The 15,157-nt window shown below is 58.1% G+C and overlaps 1 protein-coding gene across 5 annotated transcripts in view; it reads right to left on the bottom strand.

The window, feature by feature from the left end:
* Positions 1–1,557: 1,557 nt before the first annotated feature.
* Positions 1,558–15,157, bottom strand: part of ADGRG1 (adhesion G protein-coupled receptor G1) — a 39,079-nt gene continuing 25,479 nt past the window's right edge. For all 5 annotated transcript variants that reach the window (XM_037815593.1, XM_037815591.1, XM_037815592.1 and 2 more), the window contains exons 2-14: positions 13,598–13,696; positions 12,619–13,044; positions 11,024–11,156; positions 10,215–10,362; positions 9,556–9,687; positions 9,083–9,199; positions 8,815–8,860; positions 8,459–8,562; positions 7,608–7,726; positions 6,389–6,657; positions 5,199–5,307; positions 3,992–4,260; positions 1,558–3,018 (exon numbers count right to left, since the gene is read on the bottom strand). In XM_037815593.1, the coding sequence (XP_037671521.1) occupies positions 2,888–3,018; positions 3,992–4,260; positions 5,199–5,307; positions 6,389–6,657; positions 7,608–7,726; positions 8,459–8,562; positions 8,815–8,860; positions 9,083–9,199; positions 9,556–9,687; positions 10,215–10,362; positions 11,024–11,156; positions 12,619–13,044; positions 13,598–13,661 (2,067 nt within the window). In that variant the 5' untranslated portion in view covers positions 13,662–13,696 and the 3' untranslated portion in view covers positions 1,558–2,887. The remainder of the gene's footprint in view (positions 3,019–3,991; positions 4,261–5,198; positions 5,308–6,388; positions 6,658–7,607; positions 7,727–8,458; positions 8,563–8,814; positions 8,861–9,082; positions 9,200–9,555; positions 9,688–10,214; positions 10,363–11,023; positions 11,157–12,618; positions 13,045–13,597; positions 13,697–15,157) is intronic.

Genomic DNA, 15,157 nt, shown 5'->3' with positions numbered 1-15,157 from the left:
GAAAGCAGCTGGGTAAGTCTGGCATGCCCAGGGGAGGTCACATCTCCTTACAGTGCCTTCTCCAAAAGACAAGCCTCCTAGGCCCCATGGGGATCAAGGACTGGCCTGGAGCCACTTACAGAGTGCTGGGACCCCCAAATCCTGGGGCAAACAGAACCATGGCCCCTCTTCCCCCCTGACCCCTAGTTGGTTTGTCCCAGCAGCTCCAGGTGGGCACTTGTCTCCTGGGGCAAGGCCTCAAGTCCTCTTGCCAGTCTGGGCCAGCAGCCTGCCCTCTGGCCATTCCAATCCATTTCCACACCAGAGAGATCTTTCCAGACACAAGCTGGGTCCGGTCCCATTGTCCAAAGCCCCCAGACCAGGAAGGTGCCAGATAAGAACCATCAGGGTCAAAAGGAGCAGCAGCAGGAGTGCCATGTGTCCCCACCAGGTGTACCATGAGAAGATGGGACCAGACCCAAGACCCCCTCCCCACCGCCCCACCCAACCGCAGAATGGGAAACTAGATGTTCAAGAGTTCTCAGAAGTGGGAGAACTCATCTGAGGGACCTGCCGTCTGCCCGGGGGCGGGGGCTGGTTTCTCCCCCTCCCCATGAGGATGGGGAAGGTAAGGTGGCCCCGCAGCCACCCTCTCACTGAGACTGCAGGGCCTGGAAGGAGGGAGCTGGCTCTGCCACCAGGAGCGGGTTGCCGAGGAGGCGTCAAGGGGAGGCAGGGCAGAGGGTGCCCATGCACCGAATTCCCCGCAGCCCCCCAGAGGCCCCACACCCAGGTCCCCAGAGGGCCCTGCCAGCCCACCCCTGGCCACCAAGGGGGCTTCACACCCATCCCACCCAACTCAGAGGCCCCTTTGCCCTGTCTGCACTCACCCTGGAGCAGCCAGGAGACAAGATGGGAGACTGTGGAGGGGAGAACACATTCGGGGAGACCTGGGGCTGCGTTTTGATTTAGACTGGACTGGACTGCTATGCCTGGACACAAAATGTAATGATACAACATGACTGCTCATACCCGCACGGGGACAGAAACCCGAGACCTACCGACTGTTGTCACGGGCAGGGAGGAGAGCTCCAGCAGAACAAGACTGGAGGCGGAGATGGGGCTCCATGCAGCCCACGCTGCCACAGGTCAATAAACTGCCACATATGTCTGTGTCCAGCCATGGGCCGAGGTCAGCCTCAAATGTGATTTCTTTGGCCAGTGATTTCATTTTTCATTAGCCATAACTCTAAAATCAAGGGATTTCATCTCACAATTCGGGCTTGTCATTTGTCTTAAAAGGCAGGGCCACGAATGGCTGGAGCTGAGTCGTGCCACCCCTGGGTGGGGGGCCAGTCATCTCCACTTCTCCACAGACGCTGCCGCTCCCTGTCCCCTGTGCCGACCCCTTCCTCCCCTCCTTGTCCTGCCCACTAAGGTCCCCAGCAATGGACTTTTCACACATGGTTGTCTTCTCCTGTCCATGTTACCTGTCTGGCCCCGAGACCTTCAATTCAGCGACTTTTATGATTGAAACACAGGAAGAGGCTCAGAAGGAAATGCTCCAAAGTGTTTACGCTGGTTTGCTAGGTAACAACGGCAGCTGATTTTTATTGCCTTCTTTATACTATTCTACAGTTTGACTTCTCTACAATGAACTTTTTTATCTTAAATAACCAAAAGACAAATGAATTGGTACTTAAAAAGAAAATCCTCCCCATCTAAAAGGGTGAGATCCAATGCTACCTCCTGCAGAAAGGGTTCCTGGATTCTCAGCCAGGAGCTCTTGCCTCATCATGCCTCGTGCCCTGAGAGTGGGTAGGGTCTGGTCATCTGTGTCCCTCCCACCTAGCCCAGGGCTGGACACAACTGGCCGTTGACTGGTGTGTGTGTTGGACAGAACTGACTGTGATGGACAGCTGGGTGGGCTCGAGGTCATTTGCAGGGAGTTGGAGATGACCCTTAGGAGAGCATCGACCTCTAGGCCAGTGTCCCCAGTGGAAGTATGTCTCAGTCTTCAGAGTGCTGGGGTGGAAACAAGGTTTGACAGCTACCCCCAAGGTTCTTGCCACAGGAGGGCTTTGGGGGTGGCGGAGGGCCCCTCTGAGGTGTGGGCTTGGCAGTTGGGAGAAAGGACAATGCCATTTATAGAGAAGCCCAGAAGGACAGATGGACCTACTAAGTCCAGAACATCTACCCTAAGCCCGAGATAGAGGTTTACAGCAGACACCAGGAGGCTCTTGGGAACTACTATCCAAAATACAGCATGGGACCCTGGGCTGTGAGCAGAGGGCTGGGGAGGGGGAGGGGAGGACTGGGGAGCCCCAGGAGAGGAGGGAAGTTAGAGGAGACTGGCAGGGGAGGAGGGGAGGACCATGGAGGCCTTTAGGAGGGGAGAGGGAGGGCTGGGGAGGCTGAGGGAGGGAGAGGGTCCTGGTCTTGGCGGTAGGGGAGCTGTGCTCCGGGGAGGAGCCTCTCCTCCTGCACGGCTCTGGCTCCAAAGCTCTGCCCTGGCCACACTCCCTGGGTGCTGGCCTTCGGTGAACATAGTGGGGGGCTGCAGAGTGCCCGCATGGCAATCACCCCTGAGGGCTGGGCCCAGGGACTGTGAAGGGAGACGGTGCCTTAGCCCCAGAGTAGGATGGCGGGGTGGTGGTCCCATGTCCAGCGGGATGAGGCACTCCTGAGCCACTCAGGAGCTGGATCCAAGAGCCTAGTTGTCCCCAAAGCCAATTCGGAAGGCCCAGCCTGGGAGTCCGGTCTCCGTGATCACCACCCTACTACCCCTTTGAAATCCTTGGGCCTTCTCCAGTCTCCGGCTGACTGGCCAAGCGCTGAGCCCGCAGGGCCTGGCAGGTGAGAAGGGCCGCATCTCTGCCTCCTCATCCTGGGCCGGTGGGCTGGTGGCCTAGATGCGGCTGGACGAGGTGCTGCCCGAGCTGATGGGGAGCTTGGCGCTGTCCGAGCTGTTCTTCAGAGCGGAGGGTCCGCCCCGGGCCTGCAGCCGCATGGACCAGTACCAGAGGAAGATGAGGAAGCCTGCGGGCAGTGGGGGCACGGGGCTCAGCAGGGGCAGCCCCCCACCCCTCCTCTTCCCTCCCAGAGCCACCTCGACTCAGCTCTGCCCCCAGTGCCACCCGGGGAGCCCCTTCCATGTGCTGGGCAATGTGCTGAGTCGTTGACAGGCATCGCCTCACTTTATTCTTTCACGATCCCTAGGAGGTGGGCTCTCTTCATGATTATTCTGCTTTACAAATGAGGAGACTGAGGCCCAGAGAGGTAAAGGGACTTGGCTGAGTTGGAAGTGGCAGAGCCAGGAGCCCGCAGCGCTGGAGGATATTACCAGCAGTATTGCTTTCCCCTACTCACAACCCTATGATTTACCAATAGCTCAATAAAAGTTTGCCATGTGAATTTATGGACATTATTTATAATCCTCAGAGGCCACTTCGTTTCACAGGTGACGAAATGAAGACTCAAAAGTTCAATTGCCTGCATGCAGCTAGCAAGAGCTGGGATTTGGTACCCCCTTCTCAATTCTCCCGTTCTACAGGGACTCTGGGGTGGTGGGGGAGGGCAGGAGCTGGCCTTCACAACCCAAACTGAGTCCCTGGCCTGGCTCTGCTTCCCTGTTTTCCTGCCCAACCTCTCCCCACCCAGGCTGGCCAGTCCCCCACTCCCCCCAGGCACCATCGCTCACATCACTCACCGATAATTCTCCATGCCCCAACGTCGCCTTTGACGGCTGCTGGCTTGCTTACTCATTGTCTTCCCCACTAGAACAGGAGCTCACAGCTGTAGCCCCAGGTCTTAGCCTAGTGCCTGCACATAGTAGGTGCTCCACAAACCCTGGTCGGCTGTAGCTTGGATGCCCCCATTTTACAGATGGGAAGACTATGGTCCCAGAACAGGTAAACCTTCAAGTTCCCTCGGTCCTCTCTTCCCTGCCCTGTGCTCCACGTTATGGCCCCACTGCCTGGGCTGGGGGTGACGAGGTCTTCTCCATGCCTACCTTGGAAGGAGGTGATGATGCTGAAGAGGTAGAGGACAACGAGCTGGAAGGTACCGGAAGCAAAAGAGAAGAAGACCAAGGCCCAGGGCAGGCCAAGCACCAGGCTGAGGCCCAGCAGCGTCAGCACGTGGGGCCACTTCGGGGTGTGTGGCCGCAGCCTCAGGATCTGCCCCACCATCGTACACAGCATGGCCGTGTTGAACAGAAACACCAGGCCAAAGAGGCCCAGGTTGGTGACGTGGCTGACCAGGGAGTCTCGGATCCAGCACCTGTGGGCAGGGGCGTGAGGGCTCAGCGTGCAGCCCTCGCTGCAGCACTTCCTGGGCTGGGGGCAGGCACCACGGTAGACCCCAGTGTCTCCATGCACAGCTGATTTACAGGGGAGCTGCTCTAAGCGCCATGGACTCGGCGTGAGAACCTCTCTCTTTTCCCTCCTATTTTATTTTTTCTCTTTGTCTGGGGAAAGGCTTCCCTTTGGTGCTAATACATCTTTAAAGTCTCTTGACACTTGTCTCCTTTTTCAACAGACAGAGCAGCCTCGGGCTCACAGCTCTCAGCCCCAACATGACCAAGCTATAATTCAGTCACAGGGTTTTGTTGTCAACCTGTTAGTTTTCAGGATTACTTGCTGTTTATGACAAGTAATACTTGTGTTCTATTCACAGAGTGGATGAGGTTTTTAAAATATACATTTAAACTTAAAAAATCAGATGATTTAAAGAAAAATATTAAGTAAATAATGATACAGATGATTCAAGGGTGAGGCAAAAATCATGGGGTCAGGGTGTGAAGGGCTGAAATTCTCAAGATGCTGAGCCAGAGGGAAGGGTCCCTGCCCGACCTGGGGCTCAGACAACCTGCTTCTAGTCCTGCCTCTGCTGCTGACCCTCAGCGTGGCCAGGAGCTGACCCTGCCTTTTCGGGCCTCGGAGGAGTACAGCAGAGGGACATAGTGGGCTCATCTGCTTCTACCGACGTCCCCATTCACAGATGGGGAAACTGAGGCCCAGAGAGGGGCCAGGACCTGTGCAAGGTCACCCAGAGAGTGAGTGGCAGAGCTGACTGCTCTTGCCCTCCCTGACCTCTGCCCACTGCTCTGGGAACCACCAGGCTGGCCCCTCCTAGCCAGCATGGCCCAGGCCTGGCTGCTCTCCAGCCTCAGCCACCCCAGGCCCCCATTCCTGCCCCCACCCCACACAGCCACTCACATGGAGGGGTAGATGATACTTTCCGGAGTCTTGTGCACAGCCAGGACGATGGGGCCATAGTTGTTCACATCCACCAGCGCCACCAATGTCACCAGGAAGATGGGGAACCCTGCGGGCAGCAAAGTGGGGAGCTCCATCTCCCACCCCCAAGGCCCGCCCTTTCCCCTGACCTTATGGACTCCTCAGGCCTGTGCTCTCAGAGCCTAGCCAGTCCCATCTGGGGAAGGGTTCCCCGAGCTCAGACCCTCCCATTCTCCTAGCAGTTGATATTCCCATGGTGGGGCCCATCTTGCCTGGACTTGACCTTGCTCCTTGCTGTCATGGGAGCCTCTAGAAGGAAGAGCCTAGAGTTCCCTGCTGAAGAGCTGATGTCACAAGGAGAGATGGGAGGGGCAGGACACTGGTGGGACCAGGGAGAGTTCAAGGGGTTCTATCCCTAGGAAACAGCTGGGCTGGGCCTTGACCTCGTCCATGAGATGGAGAGGGGGAGCTCCCTGCAGGGGGCCGCCCACCGCCAAATGCCCAGGTGCTGAGCCCAGGCAACATCGTGTGAACAGTTGGAGTGAACCAAGAGGGGGATGAGTGAGAAGCACGGGAGGGAGTACTGGCTGGCAGTGGGGACATAGAGAGGTGGAAAGGCCTGTGAAACATCCAAAAGGATTTGTAGTGGGAGCCCTGGCCTCCAGGTCTGGCCCAAGAGAGATCTGAGCCCTAGGTTAATTAGGCTGTCCTGGGCTGAGAATTAAAGCCAAAGCCATGGGGAACCTCTTACCTGGGGTCCCAGGGGGCCCACAGGCAGGGCTGTGGCAGCCTGAGAGAATTAGGTGAGCTGAGGAGGACTGAGTTTCAGTCCCATTCATCTCCTAACTGGGTGCCTTTGAGCAGTCTACAACCTGCACATCCATACATGGTAGCCCTGCCCACCAGCCTTCTTTTAAGGGGATGAGTAATGTGGAGAATTTCTTGGGGAGAGAGAGGACCCACTGCCTCATTTACCTAAAGACAACCTTGACCCAGCCAAGGTGAAGGACCCCTGAGGATGGGTGAGTGACAGAAACAGAGAGAGAATAGAGAGGTAGGTGGAGAAGCAGAACCAGGTGCTTGCATTTTGCCAAGTAGGAGAGGTAGGTTGGGGGGACACCAGCAGACCCCTCCTGAGCCAGGGAGGGACCCCCACCTCCACCACTCACCCCAGCCCACGAGGCTCAGCTTGAGCAGGTAGCCAGGCACGTAGGTGCCGAAGACCTCCACCACGAGTCGGTAGAGGTTGTAGCCCTCGAGGCCCATCCAGGAGAGGCAGGCGAGCAGAGAGAAGTGCAGGAGGATGGCGCTGGCACGACAGCCTGCCTCGGAGCCCGCCAGGGCCACGGGCTCGCTGAGCAGGAAGCTCACGTCCAGCAGGAAGACGGCCAGCAGCAGGTTCATGTGCACCTTGATGGTGTAGTCCCGCAGCTTCCTCCTGCATGAGGGGAGGGGCAGGGTCACCCTGGCGGGCCAGTGGAGGAAGGCAACCAGCGTGTGTGTGCGTGTGTGTGCACGCCCGTGACCCCCTGCTCCTCCTCCCACCTCTCCCCTCCCAGTCAAGGATGGTGGGGACACCCCAAGTACCCCACAGAATTAACGGTGTCTCCCCTCCACCCATACGGGCACAGAGCCGGACCCCAATTTAGACCCAGCCAAGCACTGATGCTCCAGACCCCCACCCGGGGGCTGGGGCTGGGTGGAGGTACCCGCGGGTTCCTTCTCCCCTGAAGCATCCAAATGGACTGCATGATAGAAAGCTCTTGGGTGCTGGGGGGTGGGGAGGGGGTGAAACTGCCAAGGGCGGGCTCCAAAGCAGACACCAAGGAGTAGGGGGCTGGAGAGAATCCTTGAGGCTTTGCCTGTCCACAGCAGCTGCTGTCACTCAGCCCCGGAGACTGGCCATGGGGCCCTGGAGCCAGCCCGCAGGTCCAAGGTCTGCCTCTGCCACGGCCTCGCTGGGCCACATCAGGCAGATTGCTCCCCCTCTCTGAGCACTCCCTCCTAGGGTCGCTGGGGCTGAACTGAGCTAATCCCTAAAAAGCACTTAGGGCAGGGCCCAGGACACAGGAAGTGCGATGAAAGTGCAAAAATGATAACTATCGTTATCATCACCCTTTTATTATTGTGTGGACCCCAGTGGAATCTGGCAAAAATACAGGTTCTTATGTGAACTCTCCCAGTGGTGATTAATTAGAATCTGTAAACACCATGCACAGATCCGAGGATGAGACACGGCCTCCCGGGGCTAGCAGACTGCAGCCCCCACCACCAAACCCTGCACCTCCCCACGCACACCTCCGGGTCCGTTGGGCAGGCCAGTCCCTGGGGCGGGTCTCCATGTCGTGGTGCTTCTCCCTCCCCTCTCCCACCCCCCAGGGGCCCTACCTGGAGCAGAGGTAGGCGGCGATGGTGAGGATGCAGGCCACGGCGGAGACGACGCAGCCCACGTAGGAGAGGAGGGTCAGGTAGTGCTTGTGCACGGCATCCACCTCCACAGAGGACACCTGGGCCGGGAGACCGGTCGGGGCTGGCCTCAGTGTCCCCAACTGACACTGGGGGTTTGACCCAGGTGAGGGACAACTGCGGCCCCCAGACGGGCCTGGGGCATCTGTGACCCACCCCCCAACTCGAGCAGATGGCATCCGCATGAGGAGGGCATTTTCGGGGGTAACTGCGGAAGGTTCTACAGCTTTCGCCACATTCTCAAATGTACCCTTCACCCACAAATGTCAAGAATCCTCCACTGAAAGCCTCTTTTCCATCCTGGCATTCGGGATTTTCTACAACATTCAACGTGGGAATAGGTCTCCTGCGAGGGAACCCCCACCCTGCCCCCGGCGGGTTCAGACCACAGCTGGGCCCCTCAAGAAGGGCTGGAGGGTCTCTGGGTCCCGCTGACCCCAGGATCCTAAGACTCTGGGAGCATGAACCTGGGCCCTGGAGCCCACCTTGCTGACCTCAGCCTTCCCTGGGGCTCATTTAGAAACACACTCAGGGCCCCAGCCCAGCCCCATGGGATCGACATCCTAGATGGGGCCAGCCCCTTCCCTTAGAGCTGTGTGGCCTTGGGCAAATGCTTAACCTCCCTAAGCCTCAGTTTCCTGATCTGTAAAATGGGGCAACAGGAGCTGCCCCGGGGGGTGGTTCAGAGGAGTAAATGACAATCTGTGAAAGTGCCCGGCACAGAACAAGAACTCGGCCGTGATGGGACTGCGAGTGGGAGGGGAGCAGCTCACCATCAGCACTGCGAAGTAGGTGAGATGGTTGCAGAGGCAGGATGTCTGCGTTTCTTGCCTGATGGTGTCACACCCAGCGTCGCTCCAGCTGCCCGGGCTGCTTACTGAGGAAGGGGCGACATGGAGCTCTGGTCAAACCCAGCCCCCCAGGGCCCTGTCATGGCCTCCTAGATGCTTGACTGTGTCATTTTTCCAAGGCTTTGTTCCACCTGACAGATCCCTAGCCATCTATCATTCCCTCTTCAAAGCCCACCTTCCTCCAGGAAGCCTTCCCTGATTAACTCCATTTCCATCACCCTCCAGCACATCCCCCACTCTGGATACTTGCCCAGCCCAGAACCCTCCTCCACACTCACATGTTGGGCCTTCAACCCAGAATACACATTGCAGAGTCACATTCTTCTGTAAGGACAAGAAAGGAAGAGAAAGGATTTATCACAGTCCACCCCGTTATGGCCCAGGCAGAGGAAGTCTAGGACAGTGTCAGGCCACCACCCTGTTTGGACCTGGCTAGCTGATACCTTCAGCCAGGTGATCTTTTTGTTAAAGACAAGTTGAGTGGTGTGGGGTGGGGTGGCATGGGGTGGAAAGGAAGACATGGTTGGTTGGTTTTCTCCCACTCACCGGCTGGGGCTGGTGCTGGAAGGTGAGCACCACAGGCTCCGTGAGGTTGGTTACTTTGGTGTTCTGCACAACAATACCCAAGACCTTCTCGCCCAAGACTTGGCTGGAATTCTTGTCCTAGATATATGGGGTTGAGGGAAGAGAGCAGGGAGGGGGCTCAGGGCTGAGGAAGAAAGGCCCAAGCCCCTGAAGCTCTCAATTTTCCCCTAGGGTCTCTTCCAATACATTGCTCTGAGATGCTGGGTCTCCCTTTGGAAACAATTCTTTCATGTGTAGTCATTTACACCATAGTTAGAACAACACCTAGGGGCCCTCTCCAGGACAGATTTATACATTGCGGTGCAATTTCTGATTTCACAAGGAAAGGCTTTGATTCCTGGAGGAGGGGGCTTGGCTCCACGCCTGCTTTCCATCTCACCATCAGACAGAAATTGCTTTCTCCAGGGGAAGGCAGAGGGGCGAGGGCCCCATACCTGGAATAGAGCTTGGCTGCTGAAATCTACCAGGAGGAGTCTCTTCTCGGCCTCCCCTCTTCGGCCTTTGGCCCTCTGGAAAAGCACACGTGGCAGCAGCACTGAGTATTCCAGGACCTCGCTCTGTTCCTCCTGCAGAACCAGAGCCCTTTACAGCTCAGCCAGAGGCGGGCCCCCGGGATCCCCCCACCAACACACACACCCACGCTTTCCCGGATGCTGCCATCACTAAGCCCACCTCTTTGAGGACGCCATGCCTGACTCCCCACAGCCCTGGGGAGCCTTGTGGTTAGAGCACAGGCCTGGGGGGATCACGAGGCTGTGCTGCTGTCCACAGCTCCGGCCCCAACCCCGCTGTCAGCAGGCTGGTGTGGTGGGCTGCACGGGCAGCATGGGTGGCTCCCAGCCAACCAGACCCACTGAGGGGCAGTCTCAAGACAGGGGTGTGTAGACAGGCAGGTTCTCTGTCTCTGTCCTCACCACTGGGCCCAGGAAGGGTTCTTGCACCGTGGGGAGCCACTGACTGGGGAGGGTCCTCCTTGGGCCTGGGGAGAGGCTGAGGCAGGGGCGCTGCACTGCGGGGGCACCCATGGCCTCCACTTCCCACCGGCCCCACATCTGTTTCCTTCCCTGGGCCAAGCCTGATCCTGACCCCTGACCTCTTGTCGGGAATGGATGTGCAGGTCTTGGAAGCCGGCTGAGGGCTGGAGCTTCCAAACTGTGGCATTGACCCCATCCTCCTCAAAGGACACTGTGTCCCCCATGAATCTCACAGAGGACAGCTTCGACTCGAGGCTCTGCAGGTGCCTGGCAGGGAAGAGAGGGGAGGTGACTGTGGGGGGAGGTGGATCTTTAGGGGCAGGGGGTAGAGAGGGAGAGGGTGAGCGAGAGAGGGCGAGAGGAGCCTCAGGCAGATTCAGGGGAAGAGGCAGAGGCAGAGAGACGGCAAGGGGGCAACTGAGAAAAACAGCCAGACAAGTGCGTGCAGGAGAGAGCAGGCCGGATGGAGGACGGCAGTGGGCGGGGGGGCGGAGAGGAGGCTGGAGTGGTGGGCAATGGAGACAACAGGAAAAGAGAGAGGCTGGCGGGGGCGGGGAGCTCTCCTGGGGCCCAGCTCTGCCTGGAATGACCCAGTCTGTAGCCATGGGGCGGCTCTGCTCATCTCTGGGCCTCAGCCTGCTGAGCTCCAAAAGGGACCAATAGTTCCTCCAGGGAAGGGGGGCTTGGGAGCGGCCATCTTGGGATGGGAATGTGAACAGTCTGTCCTGACTCAGGCAGGTGAGGGGCTTGGCCTGAGGGACTGTTTCTCAGGTCTCCCAAGAGGAGAAAGAAAGATGAGCCAGAGAAGAGGAAGCCCAGGGAACGTTCCAGCCCCAGGAGAGGCCTCCAACCTGTCTCCGGGCTCCAGGTCCCTGCCCTGCCTGGTGCCCCCTGCCAACCCCCACACCCCGGGACCAGCCACACTTACTGGCCAGTGGGGGCAGACGAGGGCCTCCTGGAGCTCTTCCTGGGATGCTTCAGAAGCTGGCTCAGCAGCTGCAGGTCCCTTTTCAGCTCACACATGTCCACCGAGCCATTGTGGGAGGCCTTCTGGGGAGGCTCTGGGGGAGAGGGAGGGGCAGACCCACCTGAAGCCTGTTGAGTGAGGTGATTTAGTCCTCATGACCATTCTGAATGGCTCAATCCCCATTTTACAGAAGAGGAAACCGAGGCACCAAGAGGCAAGTTGGACTTGCCCAAGGTCACTCAGAAATCCAGATGGGGTGGGGGCTCTGCAAATGGAGCCCTCCAGTAACTCCAGCCCCAGCAAGGTGGGGTGGGTACCACACTGCCTAGCCCCTCCCCAGGCCCCTCTGGTTGTGCATATGGAGCCAGGACCACCCATCCCAGGGCCTGCGCGCCACCAGGTAGCCTCTAGGAGGGATGTGGGAGGCCCGGCATGGTGTTTTGGGGAGCTCCCCACCCCCAGGCTCCGGGCTCCCCCCCCAGGGCTGCCGACCTGGTGTCTCCAGGGGCCAGGTAGGGAACACAGATGAGCTGGGCTGACGAGAGGGGGGATGGGAGACACGGTGTGGGGATACTTCCTGGGCCATCGAGAAAGGCAGGCCCAGGATAGCCACATTTTCCTAACGACAAGTCAGAAAGCCTAATCTGTTATGTGATTTTAAAACTCTGGCTCGTGTTTTTTTAAAAAACTCTACAGGCCAAACAATACCAAGCCACATTTTGTTCTTCAGGATGCCAATTTGCAACTCTGCTTGTCACTGCCCTAAGATCTCCCAGGATAGGGGTGGGAGATCTCCATCCTCCTCCCAGCTGCACCAGATGGCACCCAGCCCAGAGCTGGGCCTGCCCCTGCCACCCCCCTCCTTAGAATGTTCCAAGTGCTGTGCCCCCCAACCCTGGGGGCAGAGGAAGGAATCCCTGCCCCAAACTGGAGCTGCCTGGAAGGAGTCAGAATCAGGGATATCCTAGACCCCAGCAAAGCCCTGAGCCCCTCTGGTCCCCCTCTCCTGTCCACCCCTAGTCCAGCACATAAGAAGAGGTAGCGGCTACATCACACCCATCTCACTCCAGGCAGGACACACACAGGCTCCACGCCTCAGGGCCAGCCAGCTCCTCTCCTGACCGTTGACCTCTCCCTGCTTCCCCCTCTCCCACTTTAAGCCAATCAGCTGCCAATTCAAATCCTACTCCCCACCTCCCTTACTGGCTGTGCAACTTTGGGCAGCCTCTCGACCTCAGTTTCCTCCTCTGTGAAATGAGGATAAAAAATCTACCCTGATGCTGATGACGGTGGATTCTTCGTCTGGCTCCTGACCACCTTCCCATCCCTCCATTCCCTCCCCTTAAATCTATGCAGACCTCGTTCCTCACTTGGGCCTTCCTTGCAGCCCCTGGATGGGACATTGCCCCTCCATCCTCATTCTTAGCATCCCGCAAAGCTTCCCGAAGAGGGCCTTGGGGCAGGCTCCTGCCCACTCTCAAGCCTGCCTTGCATCTTGCCTCCCCTGCCTCTGGTCCTGTGCCCGAGCTGTTCCTTCTGCATGGAAGCCCCCTTACTGTGGAAGGAGAAGGTGAAGCCGGGGGCACTGGGCAGGCTGGTGTTCTGGGGGCTCCACCAGGATCTGACAGAGGTGGAGAGCAGTGGGGGGCCCTGGGCCGAGCTCTCCTTCTGATGCAGGAAGCACAGGAGGCCAGAAGCCTGTTTGCTCAGCAAGAAGTCACGCTTGCCGTAGCGGAGGTGCAGTTTCCCAGTGTGATGGTTCCAATAGAGGCAGAAGTGGTAGAGGCCCCTGCGGTCGGGGAAGATCTGGGAAGCATCAGGGGCTCCAGGGAAGGGGGCATGGACTCTGAGGGCCTCCTCGGAGTTCTGGATGGAGATGTGCAGCTGGGTCGTCTGCTCGTAATGGAGGCGGCTCCGCGTGTGTGTCTGGTTCCGCTGGCCGCAGAAGCGGAAGTCCTCCCTGGGGGTCCCGCCGTAGGCACCTGGGGAGGAAGAGGCTACGATGGGGCTCAGGTGCCAGCCTAGGGCCTGGGACGGGTAGGCCCTGGGCTGAGAACACACAGCTGAGCACTTGTGATCCACACACGTTCCAAGGGTCTACACCTCAGAGGGGTATAAAAAATATGTGAGTCCACCCCCCTCCTAGAAAGTATTGGCTTCAAAATATGAGAATAAAAGAGCAAACTCAAAATTAATAGTGATTTCAAAGGCAAAAAAAAAAATTAACAACAATACAGTCTTTAACGAGGCCATGGCTACCATAGACAGTTGTGCAGGCTGTGCACTGCACAAGGATGCGCTGGCTGCAGATGAGAAGGGGTTTGAAATCCAGTCCATGCCCCCCAACCCAAACTGTGCCCCCTGTGTGAGAATGCATCTGCCAGGAGGAAAGGGTCCCTTTTTATTTTCTCCAAGATACCATCCATTTGTGAAGCTGTGCCTGCAAGCCTGTTCCTGCCCGAGGGGTTAGTGTATGTGCTAGCAGCTGCCCATGTAACTTGCAACCGCCCCAGGGTATCTCCAGGAAAGCCTTACCTTGGACCAGGAGGAGCAGACCCAGCCGGAGCAGCACTGGCTGCAGCAGCTCTTGGGCAGCCATCGTCCTCCCTAGAAGTCACACTGAGAAGTCGTCACCTGAAAGAAGCCGGGACTGTTAGCTGGGGGCCTGGACCACAGGGTGGTTGGGCCAGCCCTGCAGGGGGCCACCTGTAGCATGGATGTGGGACAGGAGATGGAGAGGCAAGTGTGGAAACAGCCCAGGGACCTCCCCAGAGCTGCCAGAAGCTGTGCTTCAAGGGGCAGTGGCTGTTTGGAGCCTGACTGAGTTCAAGTCCCAGTTCCATCCTCATTTGCTGCATGACCCTGTGTAAGTCACCAAAAATGGGGCTAATAACAGTACCTCCCTCCTGGGCCCTGGGGTGATGGGGTAGTCTGGTCCAGAACCCAGAAGTGCCAATTCCACAGCACCACCTGGAACTAACCCACTCCCATCCCCACCAGGCCTGGAGAAGATAAAGAAGGAAGGGGGAGTTCACCAAGTACCTCACTGTCATCATCCCTGAGACCTAGTCTGGAGGACACATCCTCCAGGAAGCCTTCCTGGACTCCCTCTAGTCAGCCCTAGCCTCCTTTGATTCCCATGATTGACCAAAACTCCTTCTGTCAGGCCTTCCCAGGTGGTGCCAGATGGCATATCCCCTCCTCAGTCAGCCAAGTTGCTCCTGATGCATCTCTGGACAGGTCCTAGTGCACTGATATTTGCTGGGTAAAGGCTGGGCAGGTGGACGGGCGAGGGGAAACAGAGTAAAAAATTTGCGCGCCCACAGCACCCTCTAGAGGGGCTGCAGGGAAGGGCGATCCCATCATGACCACCAGGGGGAGCCAGTTCCCAGTGCCCTGGCCAGCTGCCGAGGGAGGTCCCGGTGTCTCCAGGATGCCCCAGCTGATCCACCCAACCCCCGCATCTCTGACCCCCTCCCCACAGCCTCTATTAGCTGAGCCCCTATGATGTGCCAGCCTCTGTGCTGACCTGCCCCACCCAGGCGTTAGTCCTCATTCCAATCTTGTGAAGTGGGCAATACTGTTGGGTCATTTCACAGACTGGGAACCTAAGGCCCCATGGTTCCCAGTGACTCGCTTGAGATTGCTCCCGAGACCAGGGGCTTTCCCTCCCTGGTCAGGACTGTGGCCCTTGTGGAGAGCCGCCAGGTGGCTTGGCCCTCCCCACTGTCAGCTGCAGCCCAGCCCTGTGACCGAGCTGGATGCCAACAGAGACTGACAGCCACCCCCACTCTGTGAGGAGCTGCATCTGCTGGCGGTCACAGATGCAACCATCTACCACAGGCCAGACGAAGGGAGGCTTGGCAACCTGGAGTCTGCGTTGGAGAGAAACCTAGGGGGGCTTCCGGAAAGAGGTGGCCTTTGAACTGCATATTCAGAACTGAAAAGGAAAGGGTGTCCCAAGCAGATAATTGTCTTGAATGAACCTGGCCCCTCCAAGCCAGAGCCATTCCCCAGTGTCCCATCATGTGTCATGGAACCCCAACTTCTCGGGCCTTGTCAGCCCGATCAGATGTCAAATGGGCTCATCGTCTT

This window comes from Choloepus didactylus, chromosome 22, assembly GCF_015220235.1.
Source record: "Choloepus didactylus isolate mChoDid1 chromosome 22, mChoDid1.pri, whole genome shotgun sequence".
Taxonomy (NCBI): domain Eukaryota; kingdom Metazoa; phylum Chordata; class Mammalia; order Pilosa; family Megalonychidae; genus Choloepus; species Choloepus didactylus.
The sequence above is the reverse complement of the archived record's forward strand: the minus strand, read 5'-3'. Positions and strand labels throughout refer to the sequence as shown.